The sequence below is a fragment of the Sebastes umbrosus genome, chromosome 19, assembly GCF_015220745.1.
Source record: "Sebastes umbrosus isolate fSebUmb1 chromosome 19, fSebUmb1.pri, whole genome shotgun sequence".
Classification (NCBI taxonomy): domain Eukaryota; kingdom Metazoa; phylum Chordata; class Actinopteri; order Perciformes; family Sebastidae; genus Sebastes; species Sebastes umbrosus.
The window spans coordinates 10,640,418-10,657,890 of NC_051287.1; the positions used below are offsets into that span (position 1 = coordinate 10,640,418).

At 41.5% G+C, this 17,473-nt stretch overlaps 1 protein-coding gene across 13 annotated transcripts in view; it reads right to left on the minus strand.

Annotated features, from left to right (window-relative positions):
* vav2 (vav 2 guanine nucleotide exchange factor) overlaps positions 1–17,473 on the minus strand; it is a 222,021-nt gene that overhangs the window by 54,966 nt on the left and 149,582 nt on the right. For all 13 annotated transcript variants that reach the window (XM_037753449.1, XM_037753456.1, XM_037753450.1 and 10 more), the window contains exon 3: positions 2,661–2,719. In XM_037753449.1, the coding sequence (XP_037609377.1) occupies positions 2,661–2,719 (59 nt within the window). The remainder of the gene's footprint in view (positions 1–2,660; positions 2,720–17,473) is intronic.

The window sequence follows — 17,473 nt, forward strand, 5'->3', positions numbered from 1 at the left end:
TAAGATAGAGTGGAGTAATGGCGTCCTAAGCAGAGAATGAAGTCGCTCTTCCTCTGTGTTGTAATCGTGACGAACCGGGCTTTCAACTAACTCCAATGTAAACCCACCTAAGGCGTTATTCGACAGTCAGAACAAGTGGCATAGTACTAAAAGCATGAGAGCGGTGGTGGATGGGTCAAACAAACACTTTCACAGGAGACTTTCAACCAGGAGATCGGTGTTTGTGTCCCGTGTGAAACTAAAAGTAACGTTGACTTATTTTGTCACGTCAGTCGTTATTCACGTGAGTTATTTCCTATCGTCAGCCCTGTGAGTCACGTGAGTCACTAGTCAGTGAAGTTAACGTCGACCACGACCGTTTTCTAACTCTAACTAAGTGCTTGTGTTGCTTAAACCTAACTTACTGTGAACACGGAAGTTTATTTTGAAAGAACACTACGCATATACTGACTGACATATACTGACATGCCGTCCCCGGTCCGTCCAAAAGTAAAGCAAGAGAGGTATGTCAGTCTCCGATGCCGATGACTCAGAGTCGTGTGGAGGCAATCCTTCAATCACACATGCTCTGAATTTTGGATTTTAGCACCTTTAAAGCTCCATTAAGCACTGTGTTAGATATTAACACTGAATATGCACTTACTGCCATTACCACTGAGAATTAACAACTTTACTCTGCTGCTCATTGTTTTGATCCATAAATTTGTACGGTTCGACCCCTAACAGATGTCTCCCTACCATAAAAAACCACAGGAAGCCACTCTAGTTCAAACAAGGCAATTGCACGTGTACTGCCGAGCACAAAATAAAGGGAAGTTGAAGAAGATGAGTCCTTGGTGAAAGGGATGGAACATGCAGCAAGCTAAGAGACCGAGAAATTTCCTCTCCCTCTAGCTGTGGTTTCCTGGAAAACCACAGCTAGAGGGAGAGGGAATAATTGCATTCATCAGAAGGCAAGAATAGTTTTAGTATTTCCTTTTAGTTATTACTGGACTTGTTTTAAAATTCAACAACACACACAAGGGGAGTGCACCTCCTACACCAAATGCACACTGAACTCAACGGGGACATGCACATTTGTCGAAGGTGGCAAAAGCAAAATGTAAACTATTTTCAGAACAAATGTAAAGTTTGTATCATTGTCTGTCACACTCTTCCGATAAAAGTTACGTTTTACATTAAAAATGATTTTTAAAATGTAATGTAATATGTTTTTTTTTAGTCATTAAAGTATGATTGATTACCAATGACTAATTATCTATATACCAATGTATAGTAAGGTCATTTTGGCTTTGCAGTTCCTGTGTTGACACTTCCCCTTGAGGGAATGTAGTTCAGTGTACCATCTAATTACCTTAATAAATGCTTTCTTGCTCAGGCCAAGAGCCAAATGTGACCTTACTTATTAAAGTCATACTGTATTGATCCCCATAAGGCAGGCGTGTTTTCACCTCCAAAGCAAGGGTAAGAGGTCAGGGTAACCCTCGGGGATGAAAGGAATTTGTAGTTTTGTTCAAGGACACTTCAGTAGTCAGGTGCTTGTCCTTCAGTTGAAGGACAGTTGGTCTTTTGGAATCCAGGCTTCTGAAAACGTAATATTCCTTTTGTGATAAAGCTAGATTCATAACCATCTGGGTTGTCATCTCTGACCCACAGATTGGGAATCTGAACTTGAATAATACTTTATAATTTAATTAAGTAATTCAGGCATCTACTTTCAGATTAGTGGAAAGAAAACATCCAAAACACACATTTAGGTGGTTATTTTACTACTATTTGTGTATTTGCGTCACTAGATTTCTCCTAAAGTAAGCATTACATAATGCCTCATTTACATATTTAAATTTGAGAAAACTTGTAATACAGATAATAGGTTTATGTAAGTAATCAACTGGGGAAGTTTCATGGTGACCGGGGTCTACCCTTAATATTCTGATTACTGGGATTAAGGTAACTCAGAATCAGAAAGGGTGATTTACAGTGAGGTCCAATGAGCCGTGGTTTTGACACCTCACAGCAAAATGGTCAGTGTGGACATGCTGTGAATTAGCCAGCAGTCAGCAGGCTGTGTTGTCTTTATTAATGGCAAGGGACCTGTGCTCTGTCTCTCTCCGTCACTCACCCTCTCTCCTCCCTTCACTTCCTGGCATGGCTCCTAATGGGCGCGCTCCATCTACTCATTATTACTCAGACGGATAAAATTACTTTTTATGTGGCGCTGGTGAACCACCAAGCTCCACGCAGATTGAGCAAATGAAGAGAAATCAGCAGCCCATTCCAGGCCTGATAAAGCAGTCTGAAGGATTCTCTCAGCTTCACCATTACCTGTGAGAAATGACTACCCCTGTTTACAATGTAGTATTCTGACTCAGATAGTACTGTAATAGTATACTGCGGTACTGTTTGAGTGACAGATGGAAATGTGTTGTGGGTTATTGTGTTCCCTGCAAGATAACAATGGCTAAAAGCTGCAGCTAATTACCTAAAAATGTAAATTGACTTGTAAATGAGCAGCAGATGTTAATGGCCACCTCCATCTTCATATAGGCCTACAAGTAAATGTGAAATACAATCACCCAAATGGTTTCTTTCACACCGATACTCTTGAGTGCTTTGGCTGTTCAAATGATAAATGAGAGAGATACAAATGAGACACGTACCTGATGCCTTTGATTTGTGCGATGCTGTGGTGGGAGATCCTCGACAGAGCGGAGATTACCTGAAATAAACAAAGATAAAGAGACAGATAAGCATATCATTCTTTAGTGTTTACCATTTTTATTTGCAAGATCAATTCATTTAATTTAAGATGCTGCTTCTGCCTTTCTCGTTTCATTGATACTGTTATCGTTCTGTGTTATTTAAGACAGACTCCGGGATTACTAAACACTTTGGGGAAGCTAATGGGGATCAGTGCAACACAAACAAAACAGTAAAATAACAATAAAAACAGTCAGCAACAAAAGTAACAAAAAGATAAGCAATCAAAGGCAGCAAGCAACTATAACAGTCACTAAAAGACAAACCATCAGGGGCAACTATTAATCAATAATAACTAAAAGTAACACAAAGATAAGCAGTCAAAGGCTGCAATCAACTATAAAAGTATTGTAACAAAAACAGGGACTACAAAAATAACTAAAAGTAACAAAAACATAAACAGACAAAGGCAACAATTAACTATAAAAGCAACAAAAAAAAAATAATCTGAGACAACAATCAACCACAAAAAATTGCTGGAAAACATATCATTAAAGACAACAATCAACAATAACTAAAAGTAACAAAAATATAAGACAACAGTTAATTATAAAAGTATTGTCACAAAAACAAATTGCCGGAGACAACAATTAACTAAAAGTTATTAAAAGTAACAAAGCGCAAAGGCAACATTTAATTATAAAAGTATTGTAATAAAAGCAAATTGTCAGAGACAACATTCAACTACAAAAATAACTAAAAGTAACAAAAAGATAAACAGTCAATGCAACACTTAACTATAAAAGCAACAAAAAACTAATCATAACTCATCATAACTAAAAAAACAGATCGTTACAGACAACAATCAACTACAAAGTAATATCTGCCACAGAGGAACAGCCATTATCAAACTACTTTATATGTGCTACCAGTTAAAAGAAGAAAAATAAATTCCATTTCGGTTCACGATCACTGTTCTTCGGGGGTGATTATTGGACATTACTTGCACGTTTCTTAGCAACCCCTCTCAGGCGTATGCAGCTCACGAAGGACTGTGTGTAAACATTAATGCAGGCCACCATGTTAATGGTGACATTCAAAGCCATGTGGTGCACAGTCACGGATAGCTGGTTATATTACACACTAATACACACACACACACACAAATGTTCCTTATTTTACCTTCAATCTTGTTTTCTGTAGTTTACTTTCTCCTTTTTTTGGTTTTGTAGTAGAAGAAGGTTAAATGTGCTTGTATTTAAGCTGATTTAACGCCGTTTACGAGTCACACGCAAGTGGGCTTATGGCTGAGGACTACAGATGGCGTGCTTGCAGAGTCTACAGAGGCTAGTTCAGGAAGATGAGGGAACCACCATAACACACACACACTCACTCACACACACACACACACACACACACACACACACACACCAAAACACAAACCCTGTCTCCTACGCCTCATTACCCACTCCTGGGTGTATTTCGGCTTGCATCGCCGTGGCGATGCCAGATGTCTCCTCGACAGGGAGGCGAAAATTGTTATCTCAACCCCTCTTCCTCGGCAGGTGTATCATCTACAGCCTCTCATCAAACTCCCTCTTGTCTAAACACACAATGCAGCATCTCAAGCGCTTATGGTATTTAACATTCGAGATGCGCTAATGGCTGTTGTGAAGAGAAGACCGCCACTTTAGGACGGCGGGTACTTTGCGTTGAAGCACTTTTGACCAAAACCTTTTTAACTCTCTCTCTATTCAAGTTGTTCTCGTGTTTAACATAATCAGTTGTGGAGAGCGGAGAGATTACACGGGGCACCGCTATGGAGTACGTATACATCTCGTTCATTTACATCTAACCACTCAGCGGAGGGGAAACCTCGACGGGGCTATTGCTCGACAGCATGATAAGGGGTTATTTCGCCGGTGTCGCTAAAGACCCGTGTAATAGGCAGTCGTGTTCATGCTTGATGGTTCCAATATGGAGCCGGTCTACCATTACACACCTCCTTAACATATTCTAACTGCACTTTTTTAGATAGAGAACAAAAAGGAAAGAGAAACAGACAAAGACGGAGAGGAGAGCAGGGACGAATAGATGATCATTTAGCCCAATGTCTGTTTAGCCAATGGTTAGGGTGTTTAATAAATCACTGTGGATAAACCTATTGTGCTGCTGGGTGGCACGCTGCCCACCTGGCCATGCTGCAGGGAGGGATCACATATGGCACACTACCCCAGTTGCATTATTAGCTCTATCTTTTTTTGCAATGCATCCTGCATTGTCTTTGTGGAAGGGTCTAATTTAAAAATAAACAAATGTGAATTAAACAGCTGGATGGATGGATGGATGGATAAATTCAGTATTTAATAGCAATCAATATTTAATGCTGCGTAGTGAGATTAGATCCGGCTAAACACAGCTGGTTTCAGCCAGGTTTATCCAGGTTCAAAGGATAAAAGGAGCCGCTGGCTTCCAGCCAGAGAGGTCACAGCAGGGCCAAAGCGTGCACAGCCTGGAGAGAGAGTGTGCCAACACTTAGCATGCTAGCGTGACGTTCACACATCACAGGGTAAAGTCCTGTAATATTAAATCTCCAGTTTCCTTAACATTGAGAGGTTTGTTCTCATTTTTAGTTCATGTTAGGCTCACACGCCACAATGTGAAAAATACATCTCAACACTGGCAGTGCTGTCCGTGACTCCATCTAGACTGGAAGGAGAAATGTTAATTTGCAATCTGTTTTCAGGACAACTGAGGAAGTAACAATTTGTCCTCACACTGTGACAAATGCCTAAAATGACAATTACATTTCTAATTTATCTATTTATTTAGAGCTACAGTTTCACTACAGACAAAGTAAGTGTGAATCATAGACTGTATATAAGTAGTGGTACAGTCACCATAACCCATTGGTTTGTGGACTATGGTTTTGAACCCTTGAGTTTGTCATTTTGGCCGTCGCCATATTCGTTATTTGCAACGAGAAGTGACACGAAAGGGTGTAGCTACTGAACGCTGAATAAGGTATTTATTGGCAACCAGAAAGGTTACAATTATCTTTCATGAACTGAAAACACACACAAATCCCAGACCGGACAACGCCCTGGTACCTGTCAATCACAAGGTAGCCACGCCCTAAAGCATCATCTGCTTTGTGGTCTGTTTTACTCTAAATGGGAACATAATTTACTAAATGAACATCATGCTGGATTGAAGAAAACTTGAAACTATCGATTGAGACCATAAACTCATGTTTACAATGTTTACTGAGGTAATAAATCAATTGAGAAGTAGGGTCATTTTCTCATAGACTTCTATACAATCAGACTTCTTTTTTTGCAACCAGAGGAGTCGCCCCCTGCTGGCTATTAGAAAGAGTGCAAGTTAAATGCACTACCCCATTGGCTTCACTTTTCCCACTGGTGTGAATACAGGGCTATTATTTGATTTCATCCAACCACTTAAAGGACCAAATAACTACCTAGAAGTGCCGCCTGTGTGAGTGATACTCAAAAGATGTTCAGTGGAGTATCCCTTTAGCTGATAACCTTTATAAAACACTTTTTTTGGAACTGACTTATTTTAACTGTCTCATAATATTACTCCTCTTTCTCAAAGGTGGCCCATCTGCCTGATTGTGCTTTCCTCTCTCTCTCTGCCCCGTGTTTCTGTTTCCCTTTCTGCCTCTCATACATTCGCTTCACCCTCTTCTGATCCTTTGGTTCAGTCAAAGCCTTTGAGTCTCTACACATTATTAATTTCCCTCTCATCTCGTACTCCCCAGGGGGTCTTAACTCTGGGGCTAGCCAGAGAATAAAGCTTCTTCCACCCCTCTAGGAATATGGAAAAGACAAGTCACACGATGGAGTGATAGCTTAGAGTTCTAAAGCCCCGAACCAATGTCTTACCTTGATCACCACCCATCAGCCTCTGGCATGCCCTCACCCATATCTGACCCTTTCTGTCAGTCAAAGGGATGTAATTGAAGACACGTGTTAAGTCAGACAGCTTCACTGATGCTTGCAGTTTTTGCGTGAGACTGACATGCAACATTTACGATCCATTTACTGCACATGTGCACGGATGTGTGTGTGTGCAGGGATTAAGATTGCATCTATGGATTAACTGCGAGACGAAGCCGAGTGTTTGCAAACACACGCCACCCTCACATCTCCAGAATCGCCACATGTGGCCCCAGCTGGGGCCAAGTGGAGCCTCATGTGACAACCCCGCAGCCAATCAGAAGACCTGAAGGGCCTCGTTACCCCTGGCAACCGGGTTCGACTGAATATGCACGGTCATCAACTACGAGTCAAATCCAATGAAACTTGCAGCCATATGCTATTAAAAGTGGGAGGGCGGGGCCGTGATCTGATTACGATCTGAATACATGCACGAGAGGACCATTGACAGTCCATCACAAACCACACCCCGACGCCAATTCTGTTTATAGCTGATGCAGTCATGACATGATTATATCTCGCACCGCAAATCAATGCAAGTGTTGGAAGTCATCCAACAAAGAGGCTGAATTAATGAAAAATTCAACGCATTACTGCTATGCTTATTCTCCCCCTCATCTTTCTCTCTTGGCTTCATCCTCCATCAGCTAACTCCCTGATAGTGTGAGATATTTATGAAGTGTTCACACTTTGATAAGACAGCATTGCTCTGCTTATGCCAGCGTGCCAACGTGGTAGGCATGAAGCGAAAGGGGCATGGAGTGGGAGAGCTGAGAACAGATGGCTCGAGTGGGAACCCTGCGTGCCCAACATCAATAATAGACAGACAGAGGAGGGACGGCTGAGCCCGTCCTCTTGTGTGTGTGTGTGTGTGTGTGTGTGTGTGTGTGTGTGTGTGTGTGTGTGTGTGTGTGTGTCCCACTGTCCCACTGCCTCCGGGAGTTTATATCTTTTACAAGCCTTCTCTTATTCTCTCTTTTTTTTTCTTTTGGCTCAGCCTCTTTTTCTCTCCCTTTCACAGTTTCTTTTTCTCTATTACGCACACACATAAAAGTCTAAAATATTACACATTCAATAAAGCAAAGTAGAGGTGCTTGCACGTAACCTACGTTTACACCCTGAGGGACTTTCTTTTATTTATTCAAATTATTCAACCTGTACTCACACAAGGTGGTCCTACAGATTTGTTTACACAGCTTTGCAAGTGCTACAAATAAGCAAAAAGAAAAGAAAAGCACTTTAAGACAAACATTAAAACATACAAAACTACAACAACACTAAAGCAATGAATAACATTAAGACATTAAAAGACAGTCAATCACAGAAATGCACGGATGACAAGAACTATCCACAGTCCTAAACTTAAAGGTAGGGTCTGTAATATTGACAAACTAGCAACAGTAAACTAGATTTTAAAAATTATCCAACTGGAAAACCCAGCCCAGTGTCGCTGTCTCTTTTCCAATAAAAGTAGCTAGCAGAACTGGCTCCAAAAGTACCTTAATCTAGAGAGAAAGTCAGAAAGTCAGCCACACTGACAGCCCATCCCTTCAGGCCTCCTTCCAAAGCCACTCCTCCAAAATTATCATTACGAACATATCGTAATGAACATAAACAACAAACATGGCTATTGTTAATACACTTTTTTTGTCAGAGCATTTGATTTATTGATTGCTGTCGGAATGCAAGATAATTTCAACCAATATAACACAAATATTTTTTTGAAGAACACAACCAACCCTAGCTTTAAGAGTGTTGCAAAATATCTGAATATTAAAATGGTCAAAATGGTGGTAAATGAAGAAATTAATAATGAAATTAAAAAGAAATAAAAATGAATAAATAACTAAATTAATTTGTATCTAATCCACATAATTGTCAATCAGCAAATATATAGAGCGGCGAACGCAATGAAGGGAGGAAGTCGGGGTAGATGGGTGGGTCAAAATATACTGGACTTTTTTTGCGTAATCCTAACCAAGTTGATCTTTTCCTAAACCTAACTAAGTAGTTTTCTTGCCTAAACATAATGAAGTTGTTTCCTCTAAAGACGGAAGTTTATTTTGAAAAGACTGTATGCATGTAAATAGCGGAAATTGACGTGTGTTGCTGCCTGGAAATTCGTAGGAAAACGAACGAAAAAGGAATAATAACTTTTTCGTAAGATATCCTACAAACCGTTGTATGAGAATACGTTCACACAGTACATCTCTAATGGGTTCTTGTGTACATTGTCTACGACACACCCTGAGTTCGAAACCACATAAATGACTGTGATTAGTCTCCGAGCATAAGCTCGTGTTAAAGTTGCTGAACGCCATCAGGAGCGGGGGCCTGTGTAAATCCTGATTGCAGTCAGACTGGCACCTGCCACATTACACTAAATCCCCTCAAAGCGGACCTTCCAGCTGCTTGATTACAGGGGATTTCACTGCGTATGTCCAAACAAGAAAAGCCTCCGGGTTGGCCTGAGGGCCAGAGAGAGAGAGTGCCACACTGCTGACCCAAAGACCCCATTCACCATCAGTGCCAGGCAAAAAATGGCTGTAAGCCTGCGGAGGTCATTCAGCTCACACACTATATGTACAGTCACTACTTACGTCACAGATTGAACTTGTGGGTAAGCTTAACAAAATGCAGATGCTAAAGGTTTTATAGGAAAAAGTTTGGCAGATTTCCACACATTTCCTACAACTATCAATATGAATTATTGACAAGAATATGTGCATACAGATCAATTTTAGAGCTTATTTAGCTTTAGGACCTTGAACATTGATTTGATCTGAACCTGTGCTCCTTGAAGGGAAAAGGGGCAACAGTGGTTAATACGTGCAAATTGTACTCTATAGATCGCGTCAGCCTGGTCAACACCTGCCAATGCGCTGCAGCCATGTCCATGACCTGTCGCATTTCACGCTAAAATCACCATACATGGGTTTGCTCACTAATGTGTGACTACGCCTGCGTGTCACAGGGAGTTTGCACATGTGTGTATCAGCGCGCACCCAGTTGGAACGTATTCACATGTGCTGTGCGTGAGCGTACACACACAGGCATATGCTCAAAGACACACACACACACACACACACACACACACACACACACACAGATCAATGGTGCTCCAGGCTGTAGGAGCATGCAATATTGGTAAAGAGACAGGTCCTGGTAGAGATGGGGCTTAAACGGACTTATCCAGGTGTCTAAAGGTATAGATAAGAGGATGAAGATGAGAAAAAAATGGCAAAAAGTAAAAAAAAAAAAAAGCAGAGCTGGCAGAGCATCATCAAAGAAGATACCAAGAACACCTTAGACTGTCATTGACTGCAGATGTGACTTTGTTAAGCAGTCCAAAAACTATTACTCCAAACTAGGGCTGTCAAAGTTAATGCATTAATAACACATTAGTGCAATGATTTCACATCCACTGTGCTAGAGTTCACACTCAAAACAACTAAAAACATCTTAATCTGTCAAATGTAGAACAGCATGGATTTACTCTCTTCGTGCGCCGCAATTCTTGTCACCATAAATCAAGCTAAAAGGTTGACAGAAGCGCTGCGTGAATAGCTCTGCATCACCGCCGAGGAAATCCACGTTTAAGCTGTCTGAGCCGAGCAGCATTAATAACCCTTATGAATAAGCCCAGATCAAACAACAATAGCGCAAAAAAGATGCTGTTTCACTCAACAGCAACAGCAACTGATCACTTATGAGTGTTATGTTAACAGAGTTTTGCAAAGTCAGTCCATTCATAATGAACGAGGACGCGTTGTGTGGAGAGCATCGCCGCATTGTTTGGGCTCGAGGCTGAGCGAGAAGGTGGGAGGTTTGAAGAGCGAGGGGGCGGACGAGTGGAACTCGCAGGCCTCTGGTGACTCAGCAGCGTGAGTCGGACGGAGAGCTCTGCTGAGCGGGCACAAAACAAAGTTCTCGCTATGGCAACTGTAGAAGCTCTTAGCTGAGTTTGGCCTTGAAACGAGTCGTCAATTTCTAAGCAATTTTGTGTCTTATACTTCATGGAGCAAATAAATATCAAATATTTGCCAGTCCAAGCCTCTCCAATGTGAGATGTTTTATATCAGTGTTGACTGTTGGTCTCACAAAACAAACATCACCTTGATCTCTTGTCAAGAGCATTTTCACAATTGCTCCACAGTTTATAGAGCAAAGAAACATCAAATTGAAAAAAAAGAATCGCTACATGAATTAATTCATTACTTACAGCCTTAGATGGATTCGAGTAGGGCTGCTTGATTATGGCAAAAATCATAATCACGATTAGTTTGGTCAATATTGAGACCATGATTATTTATAATACAATTACTCATCGACTTATCATGCATTTAGAAAGAACATTTTGTACATTTTAAAGTCAAATGCATCAATCTGCTGCACTTTGAGAGCAAAATTAGGAGGCTAAAGCTATGAAGAATATGTGCTCTAGTAAACAACTTAATCATAAACACGTTAGTTGGAGGGAGCTCGGAGTAGAGCCGCTGCTCCTTCGCGTTGAAAGGGGCCAGCTGAGGTGGTTCGGGATGCCTCCTGGATGCCTCCCTTTGGAGGTTTTCCAGGCATGTCCAACTGGTAAGAGGCCCCAGGATAGACCCATGACACACTGGAGAGATTATATATCTCGTCTGGCCAGGGAACGCCTCGAGGTCACCCAGGAAGAGCTTGAAAACGTTGCTGGGGAGAAGGACGTTTGGTATTTCCTTGCTAAGCCTTCTGCCCCCAGAAGCGGAAGAAAATGGATGGATAGACGTTGGTTGTATAGATATGAATGGTGATGACACAGCAAAAAAAGACCCACACCCACAAAGCATGGTAAACGTGACGGGATCCGTGTTTCAAAACAGGTCGAGTAGGTGTGCCCAGTCCCTCCCCGCAGGGAGAGAGGGCACAGCAAGCACTAAGCGGCGAGATCTGGGCAATGGTTGCTGTAACACGCCACCTTCACAATGGGCCTTTTCAAGCCGACCTACAGCCGCTCGTGGCACACCACTATGGTTGAAATACGGTCGGTGAGGGCCAGCCAGCGCTGGGGAGAGTTTCCTCAAGGGGATCCTCCCACACTGAGCGTACGTCCTCGACCTGCTGAGTTGGGCGAAAGCACATCACTATAAAGGAAAGGGGTGTGCTGGATTTATAACACAAAACAAAATGAAAGAGTCATTGTGAAATGGAATGCAGCACAATAATCGTTATATGTCCATTATCTTTGTTTCCATAATCGTTGGAAGCCAAAATCGTAACTGAAATTGATATTTGATTTACTGCACAGCCCTAGTTAACAGCACAATACATATGTGAGGTTGAATGTCAACGTATGGATCCAAGACTAAGACCAAGAGCCCCCTAACAACAGATGTCAAAACTAATTTCCTGAAGATTCCTTAGGTGAGAGTTCAATTAAATGTTAGTAAAAGGCTTGGGTGTCGCTGTGAATGTGATAAATGTGTGGCTGAAGGAAGCCAGTTGAAGCCCGCAGGGTCCAATCAGAGAGGTGAGTAAATGAAACCCCTCTCACATTTTAGCCTGCCTCTTAATCTCATCCTGCAGCCATACAACGCCTAACAACGCCTAGAGGCGTGTCATGGTGAGCGTGATGGCAACAGGACAACTTTGCACACAGCAAATCATGGTCGTCGACGCCTGCGTTCACACGTGTTTGAACAAAACAGCTCTTTAGGGACACGGTGGCAGCTGACAAAACAGCAAACAGTGTGAACAAGTGATGTAGAACAACCCCTTTCCCCGTGTAAATGGATTCTTGAGCCAAACTGAGCTGATGCCTTTCACAAAAACCACAAAGGCGGAACACAGCACATGAAATTATCTCGCAATGAGCTGAAATGCAACTGTGATTGAAAGTGAGTGCTGAGCCAAAACAAGCACAACAAAAACCCCAAATGACTAAAAATTCATCTGTAGGGCACATGTTCATTATAAAACCATTACACATGGTGGGTTATCAATGCGGGAGCATCTTTGCTCTTTGGCTGCAGGTTACCCTGCGGTTAGAAAATGAGCCCAGATCAGACACGCAATCTGTCCACTACTGCTTCTCCAACAAAACAGCACGTCAATTCCTCACACTATTACCCATGATCTCAACACGCCGCTGAGAAAAATCACACCCCTCCTTCCTGAAAGTGCTGAAAAAGGCTCCACTAAAACAAAAATAGAGCAGGAAATGAGAAAATGTGTATGTGTGCACAAGCATGGGTGAATCAGTATGTGACTGCATGCGTGTTATGGTTGGCCCATTTTTTTTTTTTTTTTTTTGACATTTGCATGCTAGAAGGCCTGGCCCTCCTGCTGTGATGAAAATTTCCCGAGTGTCATGCCATATTTGACAGTCTTTCATCAGCTGTTACGACCCGTCCAACCTACTGGACCGTCATTGACGTTTTAATCGGCGTCGTGTGTAAAAGGCGCGCACAGGGCAATCTATGTCAAGAATTAAGAACGGTATTTTAAATGTCATTTGTGGTTAAGTTGAGTCCCGAAATACAAACAAGCTGTAAGAAAGACGCTAAGAGGTGATTTTGTGCAATGAAGCAAAGTGTGTCAATTAGGTCTGAATCACAGACAAAGTTTGAGCAACTGGAATCCGAAATGTTTGCCATGAGGCTTAATGCTCGATCGCTCTAAGAAGAAACCTGTGAAATCTGTGGATTAGAGGCTGATCAATATACTGTAGCGGCAAGCTGATATTATCTGATGATACGGGGTCATCAGAGATCCATCCAGATGGATGTTGGCAGATATGCACAAAAATATTTTTAGCCATGCTAGTGGCAGGATTTTAGGGATGGCAATGTTGGTCTGTTAGTTGGTCAGTCCACTACTCTTATTGAATGGATTGCTATGAAATTCAGTACAGACATTCATGGTCTCCAGAGGATGAAGCCTACTGATTTTGGTGATCCCCTGATTTTTCCTGTAGCACTTATCTTGTAAAATATTTCAGCATCTACAGGATAGACTTTCCCACAATTTTGTAGGGCATCAAATGTATATACCAACAAATTTCAACCAATAATACCATGCTATCCATCCAGTCAATCAATCTACAACTTCAAGCAAAAAGGCCAGTGTGTGTGTAGCCACAGTCCTCTGTAGCTCCATATCTCTCTACACCCTAAGCCCGCCCTCTTTTTAGCGGTCCAATCAAATGCGAAGGATTTCATATAAATTCGTCTTGTAGCTCTACACCGCTCAAATATTCCGTTTCACTGGGGAATACTCACAAGCTGAAGACGCTCTAACTTCCGTTTCACTGGGACTTTAAAAGTTTGCATTTGATTTATCTTAAAGTTCAACGCTAGGTTAACTATCATCATTGTCATTCACCGCTGAGTCAGCCATCTATTGCTCCTCTCAAGGAGGCAGATGGCAAATATTCTCCTTCAGCAAGAACAAATCATTTAGATGAAGCCAAAACAGCATTATTTATTTCCCTTGAGGGGGACAGAAGAAGAATTGAACTGCTCACCTCTTATTCTCTGCTTTCTACATAGGCATATGCACAATGGGGCACATGGATTTGTTATATGCATGCATGTCTTGTCATGTGCATATTTTTACAAATGTGAGTGCATACCTTGTCTGTGTGTGAATCTCCTGGTGTTGCAGAATTTTTTTTAGGCTTGTCAGACCTATAATTTGTTGTGTCTGAGCTGTTTGCAGAGCAGTTCCGGTCAGGTTGCCATACAGCACAACACCGTCTGGCTCACATCTCAACAGCAAACAGCTGCTGCCGTCAGCTAATCCATTAGTTATTACACAGCCTATGCTCCTCATTGTTCAGCTGTGGTGGGCTAACACAGCAAGAAAACTGCTGTTACCACAAGTGAAAAATGTGAAAACAAAGGGAGTTATGATTTAGCTCAATTCCCAGTAGACAACAAGTATGCACAAACCAATATTAAGAAAAAAGCAATGTAATAATGACACAGTAACCAATTAAAAAATAGTTTTAGATTGCCAAAAGCAAAAGTGATAGTTGGGAGAAACGCAGGCTGAACAAACCATCTCCCATCTCTCTCTTTTCTACCGCACTCCCAGGATAATCTCTTTGTCAGGGTAATAAATAAAACACTTATTCTCATACAGTTTGTTTCTCTCGCAAGAAATACAAAAAAACAAATCTTCTAGAACTTCTTTTTCTCTCATGACCTCTACCACAGACACATTGCACAACATTTTTTATAGTTGAAATAAGTTTTATACTCTCGAGATAGATACACAGACTCCAAATCAGAAACTTAGATGAAGAAAAAAATAAACTGGTGTCCTTTTCATTAAATCCATCCACTCTCAGGTCAGGGCTGTGGCCTGGAATAAACAGTGTGCCACCCGCATGCTCTGATTGGTAAAGTGAAAGACAGCTCAGGAATAAATGTCTAACAATCACGAAGAGAGCTTCATGTGTAACATAGTTCAACAGAGTGGATTCAGTATCTAACCCAGATGGAGTGATTCTATCATTATTTCCTCATTAAAGGACCAGTGTGTAGGATTTAGCACCACCTAGCGTTGTGGTTGCAGATTGCAACCAAGTGAATACCCCTCTGCTCACCCTTCCCTCTCCAAACATGCGGTGGCCTTCAGGTAGGGGTTAAGTATCTTGCTCACGGACACTTCGACTTTTGGACCGTGGATCGAACCGTCGGCTGACCTTCTTATTAGTGGGCGACCCGCTCTACCTCTGAACCACAGCTGTGATCAATTGAACATGTTTTTCTACTTCACAAATGTGCCCTTTCTTTAAAGGAACAATATGTAGGACTGACAGCTAGCGTTTAAAATGGCTACTGCAGTCCAAATTCAAAACATTGGAGCCGTGGTCAGTCCGCTCCTCCGTTGTGACCGACAGCACTTGGAGCATGTTTTCGCAATTTCAGGGTTACCTTCTAGACACGACCGAGTTAGCCTCTGCATAGCCAACAGCAGTAGTTGGAATCACTTCACCAGCTGTGAGTTTCCTTAATCTCTGATGACATATCATGATCATTTTATGATTTAATACAGTAAATACATTACATATTGGTCTTTTAAATGAGTCAGAAGGGCAGAGAGAGAGAAACTTGTATTTCAAACTAACTTGTCTGACAACAGAAACTAAAACATATGTCAGATGTACGTGAGAACAACTAAATAATATCATTAGCGATACTGAAACACAGAGTAAGTTATCATACAGGAAGCAGAGGTTTAACCGAACAGTTCCTCCACTCCTCACTAGATGATGGCTGTAATGCACAAAGAGGCAGAAGAAGAAACAAATGTAGACATTTTTTTCCGATTGTTTTGGTATTTTAACGTGGCCAAAGGACTTTTAAAAATGGTTTGAGATTCAGTGTGTACATCAGAGATGATCCCTGACACAAAGCTGTTACTGGGGGGGCGTGTGGTGACACAAGGGTTTAGGGCTTTGGAGCAGGTTGTGGTGATAACGGCGGACTGGGGATCATGGGATGAGACAGGATTTATCGTGATGTGGTGGGACTGGGCTGATGAGGCTAATACTTCCACATAGTCCTTATCAGACACATGCACCTGAGCCTGTGTGTGTGTGCGTGTGCGTGTGCGTGTGCGTGTGCGTGTGCGTGTGCATGTGCGTGTGCGTGTGCGTGTGTGTGTGCGTGTGTGTGTGTGTGGGACTGGGGCACATGATGGTCCAGTACATGTCGGTCTGACAGAGAGCACTGAGAGAATGAATGGGATTAGACCAACATGCGTAATCCAGCTGGCCTGTGGGAGGGAGGTCTGCCCACACCACTCTGCTGGAGGAGATAAGGAAGATGGGTGTAAACCTCCACATCGTGAAAACATCAGAGATTATTTTGAAGCAGAATTTCACCAATTTCACATAAAAATGTCAGTTTGCTGATTATGGGGAGTACTACTCACCCTGTCGGAGAAAATAACCCTGATGATATCAGCACAAACTCAGGACAATGGATTCAAAAGATGTGGGTGTTTACCAGAGAGAGGGGGTCTGATGAAAAGATGCTAATAGATGCATTATGGGAAATGGAGGCTCTTTTGAAGGTTATGGACAATGAATCAGGATATCTCAGCCCCTGCCTCTTTGATTTTGACCTGTTCTGTCTGTGGCAGGTCTGTCAACTGTACTGAGGTTCTCTGATCAATTCTGATAAAATATAATGTATTGATTTTCATTTTCTCAGATGCTTCATTATTATTTAATTATTATAATCGTACATATATTTAGGAATTTTGGCCATTTAAGGACCCCATTCTACAAAGTCTACAAAATTAAATTAAAAAAATGTGGTTATTTTGATAATCATAATTATTAATTAATTACACATATGGTCTCAGGTCACATGACTTTAACTTCGGATTAAGGCTGTCAAAGTTAACGTGATAATTACACGTTAACGCAAATTTGTTTTAATGCAACCTGCAATAACGATCTTCTGCCCACCCCCATGTTGATAAGAGTATTAAATACAAATCTCCCTTTAAGGTACATTTTTAACACATAAAAAAATATGCGATCAATTTGCAATTACTCAGACAATCATGCAAATAATTGTGATTGAATTGTAGTAGATTGACAGCCCTACGTTAGATATAACCTACACCATGTTAGTCTAATGTAATTAATGTAGTGAACATAAAAAAAAATAACTTGATCTGCAGGTGTCTGTCTCTATATTTTATCTTGTACACATCTCCCTAGACACCAATATACCATACAGTATACAGTATACTGTTTGGACAGTTGAACATGTGTGTGTACACATGTAGAAATGCATGTATGCACGTGTGCA